Below are 16,053 nucleotides of genomic sequence, written 5' to 3' on the forward strand. Positions count from 1 at the left end.
ACGCCAAGCCCATCCTTTTCCTTTATATTCAAACATTGTGAGTGGCTATTTGTACTGGAGAGAGCCAACTCTGTCCGGGTTCCTGAACCAATTTCGACATGGATATACATCAGGAGGTTGGACATACTCTGAGATAGATATTGGAGTGGAGGGTGGTTCGAGGGGCGCCATGTTTCTTGCAGGAGTTGCGGTCCTGAGCTGCGAGTTGCTCTCCATGGTATGCCGTGGCGATGGTGAGGTATAGTCCTCCATCCGAGGCCGAGCCAGGGCCCTCTGCATCAAAGTATTGAATGGTAGACCAGAACTACCAAGCTTCATCCCATGCGCTTGAAAGAAGGTCAAAGCGATCCGCATCCACGACGAACCCAGTCGATGTGTTGCTGAGTGGGTGAAAATCTCCCACGGGCGACTTTCAAGTCGGTCGCCAATTGCCCCAACCGTTTCCGGTCCCGTTTGCATTCAGAATCTGCGTCCACTGAGCCTCGTTCAGAGAGTCAACGTTCAAATTGCTGAAGCCCATGCTGGTCATTTCCGGGTTGGACGTTGGAAGTTCCCACGTAGAAGGTGTGGGGATTGAATTGGCTTCTGTCGTTCCCAATGGACTAGAAGAGCTGTTTGGATACAGCTGGCCAGACAGAGAGCTCATGTTCGGGGCCTGCGAGGACTCACCGGGCGACGAAGGATGGACCAAATTTGCTTTATCAAAGGCCGTATGTAAGCCCTGCCCGGGGTGCTTCAAGGACGACTTTTGTTTTTGACCAGGCGACGGGTTATCAGCACCAGACATAGAGTAGGATGTATTGGAGGACGAGTTCAGCGTGGATGGTGTAGGATGGTCGGATGGGGGATTGTTTCTGTCGCTGAGACCAAAGTCGGGTGAAAAGTCCATATCGACATTTAAGATGGTTCCCGGCCCGGCCGTTTCAGGTTTGGGATTGAAATTCTGTAGCTCGCTGTAAGAGACTGTATTTTCGGTGAACGATGCCGTTGGATCTCTGTGTCGGCTGGGTAGGGATGTGGACATGCCGCTACAGGGAGACTGATGAGCAGTGCCGGTGCTTGCGCGATCTTGTGAAGAACCGCTAGCCACATTCCCGGCAGAATGGGGTGGGCGCACGGTGTAAATAGGACCGCATTCAAAATCTTCGCCGCAGGATTGCTAGATAAGGTAACAGTCAGTTCCATCGATGTTTTTGAATCAACAAAAACTAACCATCGCCATGGCTTGTGCATAATAAGGCGAGCTACCCTTGATTATATTGCCCAAGCCTGGGATCACAGTTCCCTCCAAGTCTACCTCCAGCTGCACAAGGAAGGACTCGGTCAAGGGATTTTTGGTTTTCATTGAGTTGAGAGCAGACACCACAAATTGCAATGAAGACTGGACAGTCGAATCATCGGGGCGGGACTTGAGATACTGGACAAACACCCTTGCAGCAATGTAGAGACAGAATGACATGAATGGATTCAACTGCAAAAAGTTCAGTAGTAGCTCGCTTAACTTGCATTCGGAACCAGGACTTACCGCTGCGAGTTCCATATGGCAGATCAGCTTCATGATACTCGATATCTGATTTGCTGCCACCAGGCATCTGCGCTTGCTCTCGGTGATAATCTGACTTGGCATTTTGTTCTTTTCGGCCTTGAAGATTGCAGCCTGGTGAAGGCAGATGGTTGAAGTGTGAATACTCATGTTGGCGAAGATGACGTTGATATCAGACATTCCAGTTGGAAGTCGAAGATGATCGGGCAGCGAGAGCGCAATGTGCAGCAAAATGTTATCATGGCTCCGATGTCGCTTCCAAAATTCCCCGTTTAAATCATGGTCGTTTTCTTGCGGCTGCGGCCGATGGATATGGACGAGATTTCGGCCAAAGAGACTCGCCAAAACCACCACATACGCGTATGGAGCTAGTGTGGAGACACCCTCACCGGCGAGAATATCGGTAAGACGCAGTGTTCGCTGTGGCTTGCTCTTCAAGAACGATTCCTCGGAAGCGGGAAGATTCGTCATGATCTGGTTGCCATTAGCTATCACGTCCTGCGATCAAACAAGTCGGGCCATAGGGATGACTGACATCACACTCATCAATAACCACAGGCCATCCCGTTCCAATACTCGCGTACCGGTCGTTACAGAAGGCCATCCAAAACACTCTTCGGCGTTCTTCCCGCTCAACCCAATCTTTGGGCGGTGAGAGCGTCTGCTTGACGTCGAGACCTCGTCCATCCAACCGGTTCAAGCCCATCATAAGTGCCAGCCGTGTAGCGTTGCCGACACTTAACCACGCACGCGGAAAGCAAATCATCCGAAACTCGTATGCTCCGATGAGTATCCAAGTTTGGCAGTGCGCCACACTGACGATAGACTCTCCAAACCCTTTCATCTCATCCAGATAAACGTACTTGCGTGCGCGCTGATAGAAATGACCATGCATGGCAAAATATTTGTCACTGACCGACGCCGCATGACTCCACATCATGTACCGTAGACACACAGGCGGCCTCATATGGGGAGCGAGGTTCAGACTTGCATAGTATCGAGGCCCGTGGATAATCGGTATGTTCGGATAGACTTTCTCGAAAAATAAACGGTCCCTGAATTTCGCCATGCCATTAGCAACCACTTTATAGAACCATGATCTAAGCCACATACAAGTCATCGATCACATCCTGGGGTGGGAGAGGCTCTTCCAATCCTAGACTGATCAAGTCCCAGTGCTGATCGGCCGGGATGTTGGGGACATGGGGGGTTTCAGGGTAAAATATTTGAGCTGGATTTGACGTGTCCGGGATATGCGATACGGGAATTGCGCTGCCAATGTCACTTCCAAGCGCCGAGAGATCAGGCAAGGCGAGTGTCGGTTCTTCGGGGAAAGGTGCGGTGAACGTATTCTCCTGTCGTTCAGGTGGTGAGGTTCGCTGCACAGGATCGGAGTCGTGGCCTTTGAGGAGTGTCTCGACCTGGGCTGATACGGTGACGATTGTCAGCGATCTGATCTACGTGAAATACAATTCCAGTCATAATCGCAGGCGTACCTAATCGAGCCTCGAGCTGCTTGACATACCCGCGCTTCGGCCCGCTCTTTTTGCGCACCTCGTCGTATGCGCATTCATGACCTAGACGCGAACAAGTTCCGCAGCTCGGCCGTTTCCCATCGCACCTCAGTTTCCTCCTGCGGCAGACGACGCACGCGATGCGCTTGGGTCGAGGGACATAACTGCTGTCTCCGGCGCTTTCTGCGAATCCATTTTGTGCCACTCCTAATTCAGCTTGGGATGGAGCAGGTGTCATGGAGTACTGGGCAGAGTCGTGAGAAAACGACGGCGGGACATCTGCCATGACCGTGGTCGCAAGTGTGGACACCGCGCAAAAGCTGTGTAATTTAGCTCGGAAATGAAGCCAGCGACCTCCGAACTATAAGAAGAAAGTGGAGGAGAAATAAGAGCGGACATAAATCGTCAGCCTGTCAGCCGAAAAGACTCTGCGGTTATTATAGTGACAGCGGGGGATGAAAGAGGAATCAAACGGCGATGAAGGACGGCGGGTTTATCAGCGCGGCTGACATTCGCCCCAACTTTGCAACTTTACTTGCAACAAATGAACCACACCGGCTTGAGGATTTCTGAATTCTTCTCTTCTCTTTTCTTTAATTGACTATTTTCATGCCCGAGCACAATCAGACGATTCATTTCCATCCGCTTCCCCTGACAGTCGCGATCGGCATGGTGGGATACGCACCACAAAGCTGCCTGGAGGCTTGGCAGATCGATGCTCGAATATAGATCACTCAGAAACTCGTGGATGATAGGTGCTTCCATTTTTTAAGGCATACGGCCTGGGGTCATCTTACTATACAGTGCCCATGACTCGACATCAACAAGAAAGCAAAACAACAAAAAACAACAGTTATGGTACAATACCGCCTGCGTGCAGACGGAATAAGAGATATATGGAAAGTCCCAGAACAATGCAAGTGAATGGTAGCCTGGCTTGCCAGAGTAGATTTCTCCTCATCCTCTCTTATTTGCGTCCACGACGACGCTTGCCTTGGTTGCGCGGTCTCGGTTGGATCACAGACTTGTTGATCTTCCCCTTCTTACGAGTTCTGTAACCAGACTTGGCCTGTAGATGGGGAAAGACGTCAGCCCACTGGTCCAAGAGGAGTCAAGAGCAGAAAAATACATACCGGGAGACCCCACGGGCTCTTAGGATCAACGTTACCCTTGGACTTTCCTCGTCCACCACCATGAGGATGATCAGCCGCGTTCATGGCCAGACCTCGGACAGTGGGGCGAATGTTGAGCCAGCGTGATCGGCCTGCCTTTCCGAGCTGTCTGTATTGATGGTTGATGTTGCTAGCAGTGCCAACGGTCGCGCAACAGTCTTTGTGAAGGAGCCGAATCTCGCCACTTTGAAGGCGGACGGTGATTGACTGGGCCAGGCGCTCCTGTTCCTGCTGTTCGCGCATGGATAGAGGCTGCTCCTCGACCGGCTCTTCGGTTACAATGGCTGCCTGGCGAGAATCACGCCCTTTGGCAACCACAGTGGCATAGGTACCCGCGCTGCGGCACAACTGGCCCCCTTTGCCGGGCTCCAACCCAACGTTGAAGATCGGTGTCCCCACGGGAACCATGTGCAATGGCAGACAGTTTCCTCGCCAAACAGTTCGGGCTGCGAGCACTCCCGGATCTATGGCGTCACCCATGGCCCGCCACAGATCATTCGGGATGCCGGGCAGGTAACTCTCGATGACATCGCCGGCCCGCAATCCATCGGCAGCGAGAATATAACTCAGTTTCTTGGTAGTCTTGCAACGAGTCAGGGCAATGTGTGCAGTCCGCCCTGGATCATACTCGATGCGCTCCACCAGTTGGGGTCCGGGCAGCATGCGCAGGAAATCGACGGTCCGTATCCGGCGCTTGTGGCCACCACCGTGATGCCGGACCGTTATTTGGCCGGTGTTATTGCGACCACCTTTGCCCTGGCCACGCTTGGGAAACGTCAATCGGTGCACCGGGCGGCCTTTCCACAGATGATCATTGATCGGTCGTCGCAGATGTCGTACACCAGGGGTGCGCGGAGTATATGTGCGGAGGACAATTCCCTTGTTGCGAGTCGGCAGAGGAGGAAGTGAGTTGCTCATCTCAAACGTGTTGCGAGAGTTCTCGGATGGCGGCTCCATCTCATTCACGACCCTTGTTGCATAGCCCCGAGCCGGGACAGAGGGCAAGCATCTGAAGGGCAACTGAATGACCCTACAGGCCATTCGAGGCTGAAGCATGATTCACCAGAATAAACAAGGTAGGGGAAAGATGATGCTTCAATTGGCTGGGCTAAAGCACCTCGGGGCAGGAACAATTGCACCCCAAGAACACTCGACTCTCTCACCTTCAACGCCGCAGCTCTACGCAAAAAGTTCTTGGTACACGTGATCTGATCTTCACCGATATCCCCACCGCCCTATCGAAATGACCGGCACCATACGCGATGCCGCACGTGATCTGGTTACCCACCGGACCGACATCGTTGCGGGGCAACGGCGTTGTTGTCTCTCGCGCCTCACGTTCTGCCGCGCCTTCGCGTCTCCACCCGTTACCAATACCACACATCGTCACCTTCCCTCTCCTGCCCTCCCTTCATTTCTGGATCGTCTTTTCTTTTTTTCTACCTCAGTACGAAAAGCCTCTCTATCTTCCATTTTGCTGTTCAATTGCACAAAAAAAGAAAAAAGAATAAGCCTGCATTTTTTCCCTCCATTGCACTTCATATCCACGCGACTGGAGAGGTGTGGGGCGTCTTTCAGGCCTGTTTTCCACGCTAACACAGTAGGGCCAAACATCGCCTTGCCCTCTCGAGTTCTTCCTTTTCCCTCATCCATTCCATTTCAAGCTCCAAAGATACCCTTTTCCTTACCATCCCAACTTCATTTTACACCTCGGAAATCCTGGCACAGATTCCACAAGTGATTCTTACTCCCTTTCACTCTTCAAATTCCGCGTTTTCAACTGTTCCAGTCACGGAACTGGGTTTCTTCGCGGGTCGTGCCAACATCAACAAGCCCTTTTGATACGACCATCACCTCCAATCATCTTAGTTGGACCAAGAAGTGCCCTCTGCCTCCTGGCATTGTAGTCTCTCCAGACTGACTGCATTTTCACGCGTGGTACGTGCACCGAGTTGACTCTCTGGTATTTAGTCCCCACTGAGGTAATGTCGGACGGAATGCTGACTAGATTGGCACGGCAGGACAAGGATTATTATATTCCTGTGTCTTCCCTTTTCTCTTGACACGCCCCCCTTCCCCTTCTCTCTTTTTCCTGTTTAACACGATGCCTCCGGTAAGCAACCCTTGGGTCTGGCAAACACGCGTCTCGAGGAGAGGCTCGTCTGTCGAGGGTGCATGCCTTTATATTCCTCTAATGCCCTTATTCGATGTTGATACTAACCTCATTTTAGGCCCGTAGCCTGCGCACCCGAGGCACCATGAATGAGAACGATGAGAACGGGCCCGCACCACGGGTGACACGGGCCAAGACGGCTGCCCTGACCACCGATGTCCCTGCCAACGGGACTAAGAACGCCCTACAGACCAAGCGAACCACGTCGACCACTGGGGCTAACGGGGCTGCCCGTCGTCGTCCCGCTCTGGGGGATGTCAGCAATGTCAACAAGACCGACGGTGCTGAAATCAAGGATGGAAAGAAGGGCGCGACCGGAAAAGTTGGCTTGACCTCCAAGACAACTACGCAGACGGGAGGTGTTCAGAAGCTCAGCCGAACCAACTCATCACGGACCGCCCCTAAGATCCAGCAAACTACCAAGAAGGCTTCCGTCGAGGTCAAGGGGCCTGGCAGTGGATCTGGTGTCATCGGTGCTACGCGAGGCAAGCGGACGTCCAGCCACAAGTCGATCAAGGAAGAAGAGTTCCTGCAGGAAGAGCCTCCTCGCAAGAAGGCCGACGTGGAGAAGAAGGATGTTTCCAAATTTGCCCCCGTTCCCGAGGCGGTTGAGAGCACCAAGGACGCTATGGATGCTGCCGTGCAGGATCTCGACATCGAAGACCTCGACGACCCCTTGATGGCCGCTGAATACGTTGTGGAGATTTTCGACTACCTCAAGGACCTCGAGATGGTCACGCTACCCAACCCTCAGTACATTGAGCACCAACCGGACTTGGAATGGAAGATGCGTGGCATCTTAGTTGACTGGCTGATTGAAGTCCATACGCGTTTCCGTCTTCTCCCCGAAACTCTTTTCCTCGCCGTGAACATCATCGACCGCTTTTTGTCGGCTGAGGTGGTGGCCCTCGATCGTCTGCAGCTTGTTGGTGTCACTGCCATGTTTATCGCCTCCAAGTACGAGGAGGTTCTGTCCCCTCATGTGGCCAACTTCAGCCACGTCGCTGATGAGACCTTTTCCGACAAGGAAATCCTGGACGCAGAGCGTCATGTGCTCGCAACTCTCGAGTACAACATGAGCTTCCCTAACCCGATGAACTTCCTGCGTCGCATCTCCAAGGCCGACAACTATGACATCCAGACCCGCACCCTGGGCAAGTACCTCATGGAAATCAGTCTGCTTGACCACCGCTTCATGGAATTTCACCAAAGCCACATCTCGGCGGCCGCCATGTACCTGGCGCGTCTTATTCTGGAGCGTGGGCCCTGGGTAAGTTCCATGTTCCCCCTACGTCGGTACATATGTGCATCTTGACTAACAACAAATCCTAGGATGCCACTTTGGCTCACTACGCTGGATACACCGAGGAAGAGATTGACCCTGTTTTCCGCTTGATGATCGATTACCTTCACCGACCCGTCTGCCACGAAGCCTTCTTCAAGAAGTACGCCAGCAAGAAGTTTCTGAAGGGTGAGTATCTCAAACTTCCCCTAACAGAACTCTCCAGCTAATAGATTATCCAGCTTCCATCCTGACGCGCCAGTGGGCCAAGAAATATCACCACTTGTACATCGACAGCTCCCTCGCGGAGCCGTACACTTACATCAAGGACAGCGACCAGTGATGATACCATTTACGATGATATGCTATCCCTGTCTCGAGAACTGCCATTGCCCTTTTCACGATTTCAAGCCCGCCCTCGAGCAGGGACATTGAGTTCCATATGTTGGCATTTCATTGTCCTGGTATCGACTACCTCTTTGCATATTCTTACGATGACTTGATTGAATTTGTGCGCTTCCGCATTTGTGTTCTGTGATGGGGGGTGTCCGGCGCTTCAGCCCTGTGGAATTTTGTGTTTTCTTTCTCTTCTTTCAAGTTCGGCGTGTTTTCGTGGTTGCATGGGGTGCCTTGTCTCGAGCCTACCCTGATACCTTTACTTTCTCGCCATTCCTGTTTACAGGCGTCGGGCTCTTTATTTTTTCCCCTTTTCTTTGAGAACGGAATTTTAACTTGTGCAGCCATTGATATGACCTCTTCCATTGGGTTAAATGCTCTATTGCAGTGCCCCTTGGGACATCACGCGTTTGGTACTTGGCAAGGATGTCCATTCGCGTGGCACTGCACATTGGGAAAGCTTTTGTGTGAGAGTCATGTTGGATATTCTCTCTTCTCGGGTTCCTTTTTTTGTCGAGTTGGAAGGTTCGCGCCGGAGGTCAAGGGCCCGGTATTCCAGGTCGATGGCATGGAGATTTGGCGGAGCAGTAATGAGCGTTTCAGGTGGATCCGTTTTTTGTGTTTATCTGTTAGAATAGTACGCTGGATGCGTGTGTTTGGCGTCATTATCGGAGTGCAAGTTTGATTTGAACATTTCTTTTTCTCCTTTTTTAATATAACGGTGTACATAGGTGTTTTCTCTTCGACTTGAGCTTTTCGCTCCGAATTCCAGTGCACTCGAAGATCGGTTGGTTGCCCCTGTAGAGATGACTGGATGTTAGCCGAGGTCCGTCTATGTCTTCCGCGATGAACTTCGACTTGTCATCGTCCACGCGGCGCCTCGAATACACCGCACCCTGTCTCATTGCAGAACAGTTTATCGCATTCTGGTTTTGCTTTTGCTTTGGGTGCAATATACGCATTTACTACATTCTCAAACAGTGATTGGGATCCTATCGCTCACGCATCTTTGCTCTGTTCATATCCGCCGGGTGCCATAGATCCTGTCCTTGAAAATACCCGGGATCAATAATCCGCTTTTTCTATACTACGGCTGCTGCTGCTTCCTTTCGTTCCAATTCCACGGCCACTATTCCACTCCTTCACTTACTACCATGTCCTCCTCCCCTACATGCCCCTTCTGCAACATCGCTTCAATCAACCCCCCAATCCCCTGCCATGACCCCGAAAAATCCACACCCACAAGCCCATCAGGGTCCGAGCAGAGCCCCACGGCACATCTAATCCTCTCGACCGAGCATGTCCTCGCCTTCTTGGATATCATGCCCCTCACCCGCGGCCATGTCCTCGTTGCCCCGCGACGGCATTACGAGCTGCTGGGTGACATGGGGGTTGCTGTTGGGCAAGAGGTATGCATCTGCACCAATACACACTTGATTGTCTACAAGCAGTGTGCCTAATTAGCCTGCTATGTATGGCCTTCTGTATGGCTTTTCTTGCTGACACTCGTCCCGATCAGATGGGTAAATGGCTCCCTGTGCTCTCGCGCGTCGTGACAAGGACGGTCTTCGGGGATGATCCGGATCGGCATTGGAATGTTGTGCAGAATAATGGTATGTCTCTGCCGTCGATATGTAGCTATACATGGAACAGGAGAAATAGGAAGGAAAAAGGAAAGAAGAGGAGAGTGGGGGGGGGGGGACTTTGATTTCATGTATGAGACTGAGAGCTTGCCAATTAACCAGCAATCTATCATGCAGGTGCTCGTGCGGCGCAGCAGGTTCCGCATGTCCATTTTCATATCATTCCTCGTCCCGCCACGGACGGTGTCCACCAGCCGAGCTTTGCCATGTTCGGGCGAGGGCAGAGAGAAGAGCTTGATGATGATGAAGGGGATTTTTTGGCTCAAGCTATGAGGCGTGAGCTGGCTCGAGAAGTCGAGCGGATTCGGAGAGAGGAGGGCGTGGACCTGGGTCAGGGTTTGGCTTCCAAGTTATAGGATCCTTTCCCTCATTTTCGTCTATTTTTTTATTTGTATCATCTTGCATGTTCTTGACTCAATACCCTCATGTGAGCTTGCTCTGGTTCTATATGTCTTGTTGTCTTTTCTGTCCATGGCACTAGCTGGCAATGGAAATATATTCTAAGAAACTGACCGGATTAACCAGTCTCTGTGGTTTTTCATTGTGCCTCTTTCTCGTCTTGCTCAGATGCAGTGCCACGGTGTCTGGCGAAATACTACAGTCACCACCATCAGCGGGTTGTCTGGACAATCCATAGCGTCTGCATGAACATACCTTTCGTCGAAATGCATTCAGATCATCTGCCCTCACGCCCTGCTTGTCGTCCTTGCGCCGGGCCAGACTCACATCAGACACTTCGCCCTCCGGAAGACGGCGATATGTAATTAGTCGGCGAGACCCTACCAGAGAAAACGAGTCAGTTCTGGAGAATAGATTTTTTTTTTTTTTTCGAGGGGGTGATTCCTGTTCAGGCCCACTTACAGCTACTGAAAGGCTGCACAGACACATCCACCACCTCCAGGTTCGGGTGCATAGGGACAGGGAACTCGACTTCCTCGTCGCTAGCCGTTGGCATCCACATCGAGAGGCGGCCGCCCGGGACCAGGGTTCTGACGGCAAAGTCAAGAACATCTTTCTGCAAGGCTTCGAACCCGTACGGCCGTTTCGGGGGGATATATCCAGGCCGACTGTCGCGAAAGGGAAAAAAATGTCAGGTTGATGAACCAACAATAGCACAGAAAACAGAAACGAGCACTCAAGAACATACTAGTGAGCAGGAACCCCGTCAATAATTACCGGCTCTTTGCCTTTTCCATCACGGGCCCCCAGAACCCGAAGGCCCTCGCGGACCCCATAGGGCGGATCACAGACAATACCATCGAGGAACGGAATATTGCGCAATGGCGTATTGGTCAGGTCCGAAGTAAACGCATCCAGAAACTTGCTGGTCAACCCATACTGCTGGTAGTTCTGGACCAGGCCCATCTTGTTTACGCCCTCCATATCCCTGCCACGGAAACCACGAGGATCGATATCGGCGCCGAAAGTCAGAGCGCCGAAATGCGCCGCCGCCACCAAGAAACTGCCCGTGCCGACAAACGGATCAAAGAAGACTTTCCCGGGCGCAGCCAGCGCCATGTTGGCCGTGACCAGACTCAGCTCCGCGTCCATGGAGGTCGTGCTGATGTAGCGCCGCTTCTTCAGATCGTACGTGGGCATGATTGCCCGACTACTGTCGGCAATCCAGCGTCCGAGATAGATTCTCCGCGGCTCTGTGGATACCTCGCCTCCCCGCGCGGAAATCTCTCTGTCTGCGACGTACTCTTCCATCACGCAGAACTGCTCGTCCGGGTTCTTGAGCCGGATCGGGCCTTTGAAGGCCATGTAGGAGAACGACTTGATGATCTCCCGCTTGGTGGTTTGGCTGCGTTTCCCAGCAAAGGATTCCACTGCGAATGCAAATGGCACTGTCTGGTAGTCGTCCCAGCGATGCTGTGTTCGTCGCTTGACATCTGCGTGCAGTTCTTCATAGTTGACGCCTTGGCCCCACAGCTCGAGGATGTCTTTGCCTAAGATACTGCGCGAAATCAATGCGCGTGCTGCGGTTTCATCTTGCAGTTTTACAACACAGTAGGGCGACTGGTGGGGAGATGTTAGCAAGTCTTTAAGGATAAGGCTGGTTTATATCAGGGTATGCGGGTATAAGACACATGATGATAGAACACATGATATAAATTCACAATGTAAACTGGAACGTCCAAGAAAAGTAATTCAAGGAATGGGATGTGGTACATACAAAATCATTGTAAGAAATAATCTCGAGGTCGACGTCTGCCCGAGTCGCCAGCGCTCGAAGTTCCGGCAGTCGGAAGGACTCGTGGGCCTGAGCGAGCCGGATCAGATACTCCATCGTGAATGATCAAATATCCGTGCTCTGTTTGTCCCCTCGCTTGAGGTTATACTTGTGGTTGGTGGTTCACGTCAATCGATGCATTGCTTGGAGGTGGGGTGTTGCGGGTTGCCATTTTTTTTTTTTTTTTTTTTCATCTTTGGGTCGCCGGTAGTTAACAGCCAGCGAGGATGAGCCCTGAGATTTTTACGGGATTCGCACAACTTATGGAAACCTACAAGTTCTCGGTTTTTACACTTTCTAAACCCATGCTCTTATGTTATTTCTCATGTCGAGTGTAAAGGGAATGCAAATATATATTCTACATGTGCAACTCATCTATATTTAGAATGGACCAAGATACAACATTGAAAGATATCAATAATCGCTAGGGACTAGCCATGGACGACATTAGAGTAAATAGAAAGCCAGTTCTATACTCAAAAACGCCTCATGGGCAAGAAACCAAACGCGCAGAGAGACCACATCCCCCGTCATGAGCATGAACCCAAAGATACGCCAATCCCGCAGGAACGCAGGAACAAGACAAGCCTCAAAACTCCGCCGCTATGCGCCAACTACCTGAAACACATGTCGTGACTCATATCCTTCTGCTGGGGTGATTTCAACCTTCTCGTCAGCGGGTATCATGTGGTGTTGCAGATCCCAACCGGCCCGACGGCACAGTTCCGACACCACCACGTCGCAATCGCCTAACAGATCAATATCGAACCCTGTGTGTGACACAGGCTGTAAACCCGGGGTGTTAGCATGGGGAGACCTTGAAAAAAAGGGGGGGGGGGGGGGGTTCATCTCGAAGACTTACAGTGCGTGAGATATAGATCTGCGGGACGTTGCGGGGGAGTACCCCCGGCACTTCTGCAACGGGGGCCACCTTCAACGAGGTTCCAATTACGATGACGAGGTCTGCCAGTTCCCGGTCATGGTGAACCAGGCGTTGACCAAATTCATCGGGAAGATCCTCGCCAAAGAAAGTGATGTCAGGCTGTGAGAGCATTAGCATAAGCAGACAGACATGGCCAAGGCAACCTGCGACTCACCTTCATCACTCCGGGGGTGGGGATTTCATAATCGTCTTCATCCGAACTATCGGAATTCTTGCGATCTTTCTGTTGCCCATTTTTACTCCGCTTACGCTTCAGCCCTTGTGGTTTCAGTGCGTCATCGGCAATCTCTTGCTTGCAGACGGTGCATTCGGGGGTAACCCCATCCTTGATGTCATTAAAGATCGCGTCGCCGGGTACCTTGAACTGGCACTTCACGCAGGTGGCCGTAGCAAATGATCCATGGCACTGGACAATCTTCTCCGGTAACACGCCTGCATTGGCCTCGATATTGTCAATATTCTGCGTATAGTTGGTGAGGAGCTTCCCCTTGTCCTGAAGAAGCCGAATGAACCCATGGGTGGGCGAGTATTTGTTCTCCGTAGGAAGGATATCCTTGGCAATCGAAAAGAAGATCGTAGGGTCCTCCCGGAAGACATGTATATCAAAAACTTCCTGGGGATCACTCAACCCCAGATGTTCTAGTTTCGAATAGAGACCGGTATCTTTTGAACGAAAGTCGGGGATACCGAGACTGGTCGAAATCTATAGACGAAAGGTCTGTCAAAACCAGGCATTCAAAAACATCGCAGTAGATCGAAACTTACCCCGGCACCGGTCAGCACAATGATGTTCTTGGACTCCCGGAGCAGTCGCACGGCATCGTCGATAGTGTTGTACTGAGGGAGCTTCGGCCGCCGGGAAAACTCGCGCGAAATCGCAATTGCCAGAAGCGGATGGTACGCTTCATCTGGCGCGCCCTCAAGGAACGGCGGCGGCAGAATCCCAAACGCGGTGCAGAGCTTCTTCGCCGTGACCGTCTCGCGGGCGATAGTCTCCTCCACAAAGGCCGCCTTGCCTATCGCATGCAAGCGCTGCCGGAAGACATTCGCCTCGTCCAGGGTACAGGCACCGGGGGCTGTATTGTCGTTAACAACTCATGTCAGCCTTGGCTTGGGTCTGGGGGTGCTCTGATAGCGGGGATGTGTCCGGGGTAGGAGAGGAAGGATGGGGTCCCAAGGGAGGAAAAACCTACCAACTCCGTCACGGAGCTCTTCGTCGCGTAGCAACTGGATTGTATGCTCGCCGTTGGACAGAGTCTCCCAGCCATCGGAGTCATCGCTGTCGGGCTCAAAGTCAGACGATGCCTCCTCCAGAGGCTCCGCAGGCACCTGCTCCCCCGTATCCACGGCCTCCACTTCCACCACGGGATACTTCAACGAATTCTCCGTGGGTGCTGGGGTCAGGTCCATGCCGGGAAATGCGACACCAAGCGAAGACAACTTCTCAGCCTGAACTTCCAGGACCAAAATTCGGAATTGATGATCGGAGCCAACTTAATCCGGGCCCGATGGAGGTGGCAAGTCACGGACAACGCGCGTAGAGAGAAAAGATGCAAAAAGACAAAGAACCCAATAGGATGATCTACTTGGGGTATCAACTGAAAAAGACATGTACACGTTTCACATATCACGCTATGAATCTGCCATCTCATGATCTGAGTCATCCGACTCAGCTTCGATCTCCTCATCCTCCCAATCACCGCCTGCCTCGGCTTCGCTATCGTCGTCGACGTCCTCACCGAGCTCCTTGTTCATCTCCTGAACCAGCTCAATGGCATGATCACGGAGCCGGTCGTCTTCGTACTCAAGTAGATCGTACAGTTTCAGGCTTGTCTTGAGCCATTCGCGGCTAGCCACCAACGATGCTTGTCGCGGAGACTCGGCGTCCGCCGCAGCATTTTGTGGTACCTGTTGCTTTTCCGCCAGCAGATAAAGACACCAGCCTCCGAGGTACCAAGCCTCCACACTTTGGTCGTCCTCTAGGATCAATCGCTCGAGGACCTGTAGCGCCTCCATCTCCATAGTCACCTCCATGAGAAGTCGCGCAAGACTAATACGCAGTGGGAAGTCCGGCACTCTCAGATCTTCCGGAGGCAGGTCTTTCCACAAGCCTAAACTCCGGGTGAGTGCGGCCTGGGCATCTTCGGTTCGAAGCTGTGATATCCGGATGGATGCCAGGGTCTGCAACACTTCCGGTGCGTCGGGCTTGACCAGGAGAGCCTCTGTAATGAGCGACTCACATCGGTTCTCTGCATCTTCTTCCCAGCTGTTGGAAGAAAAAGAAAAGGACAAAAGTTAGCCACTGACTCTAGAGGTTAGACTTAGGGACCCGTCGGACTCACGAAAGATCGGTCATATAGATCTCGGCAACAGCACAAAGCGCGTTGGCCAATTTTGTTTTCTTTTCTTCGGCATCCGCAACTTCATTCGGGGCTGTTTTCCCTTCCAGAGACTGGAGACCGTGTCGGAGGGCCGAGACGCCCTTTTCAAACCACAGGACGCTATCCGTGCCTCCTTGCTCGCTCAATTGAGCGAGCCATAGGAATTTCTCCGCGCCTCCTCCTTCAGATTCCGGTATGAAACCATCTATATCCAAATTGACCGCGTAAATAAAATGTTGCCTAGCGGTATCAATGTCACCCAACTCCACGTTGATCTCTCCGAGCAGATTCACTGCTGGTAGCTGCGCAGCCGTCTTTTCAGGTGTCAAGTCCAGCGCCTGTTGTGCCAGCGCCAGCGCGGAATCGGCCTGGCCCGTTTGTAAGAGGACCGTGGCCTGTTCGAGTAATGTCGAGGGGTCTTGGGCCATAGTGCTTTTGGAGACCGAGCCACCAGGGCCGAGGACGGACTTTTCGCGGGGCTTGGATGATTTCTTCTTTTGCGGCTTGGGCTTTCCCATTGGCAGAGGGTATCGAAGGAAAAAAAAACACAATGAAAGGAATGATATGTCGAATAATGTCCAAGAAAATCAAATCGTCTATAATAGCAAGCAGGTTCTTTGCGAAGAAACAAAAAAGTGAAGCTTCGATCCAAATTTTGGCGGAGCTGTTTGACGCGTTTGCATGTGGGACAAGATCATCCACGCTGCGGTCCCATCGCTTGGGAAAGATCCAGGATTTCAGAGCTCTGCTAAGGCGATCACTCCTGATTAATC

General features: G+C 52.1%; 7 protein-coding genes across 7 annotated transcripts; 2 read left to right on the plus strand and 5 right to left on the minus strand.

Annotated features, from left to right (window-relative positions):
• Positions 1–412: 412 nt before the first annotated feature.
• Positions 413–3,343, minus strand: NUU61_007940 (putative C6 transcription factor Prf; the record flags this gene model as incomplete). The annotated part of the gene is made up of 6 exons (XM_056658465.1): positions 413–1,159; positions 1,214–1,471; positions 1,526–2,017; positions 2,079–2,598; positions 2,657–2,969; positions 3,040–3,343. 6 exons carry the CDS (start codon positions 3,341–3,343, stop codon positions 413–415), a joined length of 2,634 nt encoding a protein of 877 aa, XP_056508758.1.
• Positions 3,344–4,024: 681 nt separating this feature from the next.
• NUU61_007941 (mitochondrial 54S ribosomal protein uL2m) lies at positions 4,025–5,285 on the minus strand (the record flags this gene model as incomplete). The annotated part of the gene is made up of 2 exons (XM_056658466.1): positions 4,025–4,126; positions 4,191–5,285. 2 exons carry the CDS (start codon positions 5,283–5,285, stop codon positions 4,025–4,027), a joined length of 1,197 nt encoding a protein of 398 aa, XP_056508759.1.
• Positions 5,286–6,333: 1,048 nt separating this feature from the next.
• On the plus strand, positions 6,334–8,027 carry NUU61_007942 (B-type cyclin nimE; the record flags this gene model as incomplete). The annotated part of the gene is made up of 4 exons (XM_056658467.1): positions 6,334–6,342; positions 6,461–7,672; positions 7,735–7,873; positions 7,927–8,027. 4 exons carry the CDS (start codon positions 6,334–6,336, stop codon positions 8,025–8,027), a joined length of 1,461 nt encoding a protein of 486 aa, XP_056508760.1.
• A 1,207-nt stretch (positions 8,028–9,234) lies between these two features.
• On the plus strand, positions 9,235–10,079 carry NUU61_007943 (HIT family protein; the record flags this gene model as incomplete). The annotated part of the gene is made up of 3 exons (XM_056658468.1): positions 9,235–9,489; positions 9,600–9,693; positions 9,841–10,079. The coding sequence occupies 3 exons, from the start codon at positions 9,235–9,237 to the stop codon at positions 10,077–10,079; spliced, it is 588 nt and encodes a 195-aa protein (XP_056508761.1).
• A 182-nt stretch (positions 10,080–10,261) lies between these two features.
• Positions 10,262–12,013, minus strand: NUU61_007944 (tRNA (guanine-N2-)-methyltransferase; the record flags this gene model as incomplete). The annotated part of the gene is made up of 5 exons (XM_056658469.1): positions 10,262–10,318; positions 10,378–10,502; positions 10,585–10,790; positions 10,871–11,742; positions 11,900–12,013. The coding sequence occupies 5 exons, from the start codon at positions 12,011–12,013 to the stop codon at positions 10,262–10,264; spliced, it is 1,374 nt and encodes a 457-aa protein (XP_056508762.1).
• A 546-nt stretch (positions 12,014–12,559) lies between these two features.
• On the minus strand, positions 12,560–14,309 carry NUU61_007945 (putative histone deacetylase SIR2; the record flags this gene model as incomplete). Its single annotated transcript, XM_056658470.1, has 5 exons — positions 12,560–12,742; positions 12,819–12,998; positions 13,054–13,602; positions 13,665–13,975; positions 14,093–14,309. The coding sequence occupies 5 exons, from the start codon at positions 14,307–14,309 to the stop codon at positions 12,560–12,562; spliced, it is 1,440 nt and encodes a 479-aa protein (XP_056508763.1).
• Positions 14,310–14,531: 222 nt separating this feature from the next.
• Positions 14,532–15,798, minus strand: NUU61_007946 (ACL4 family protein; the record flags this gene model as incomplete). Its single annotated transcript, XM_056658471.1, has 2 exons — positions 14,532–15,165; positions 15,242–15,798. The coding sequence occupies 2 exons, from the start codon at positions 15,796–15,798 to the stop codon at positions 14,532–14,534; spliced, it is 1,191 nt and encodes a 396-aa protein (XP_056508764.1).
• Between the last annotated feature and the right edge of the window lie 255 nt (positions 15,799–16,053).

This window comes from Penicillium alfredii (genome assembly GCF_028826965.1).
Source record: "Penicillium alfredii strain IBT 34128 chromosome Unknown utg000010l_segment0_segment0, whole genome shotgun sequence".
Taxonomy (NCBI): domain Eukaryota; kingdom Fungi; phylum Ascomycota; class Eurotiomycetes; order Eurotiales; family Aspergillaceae; genus Penicillium; species Penicillium alfredii.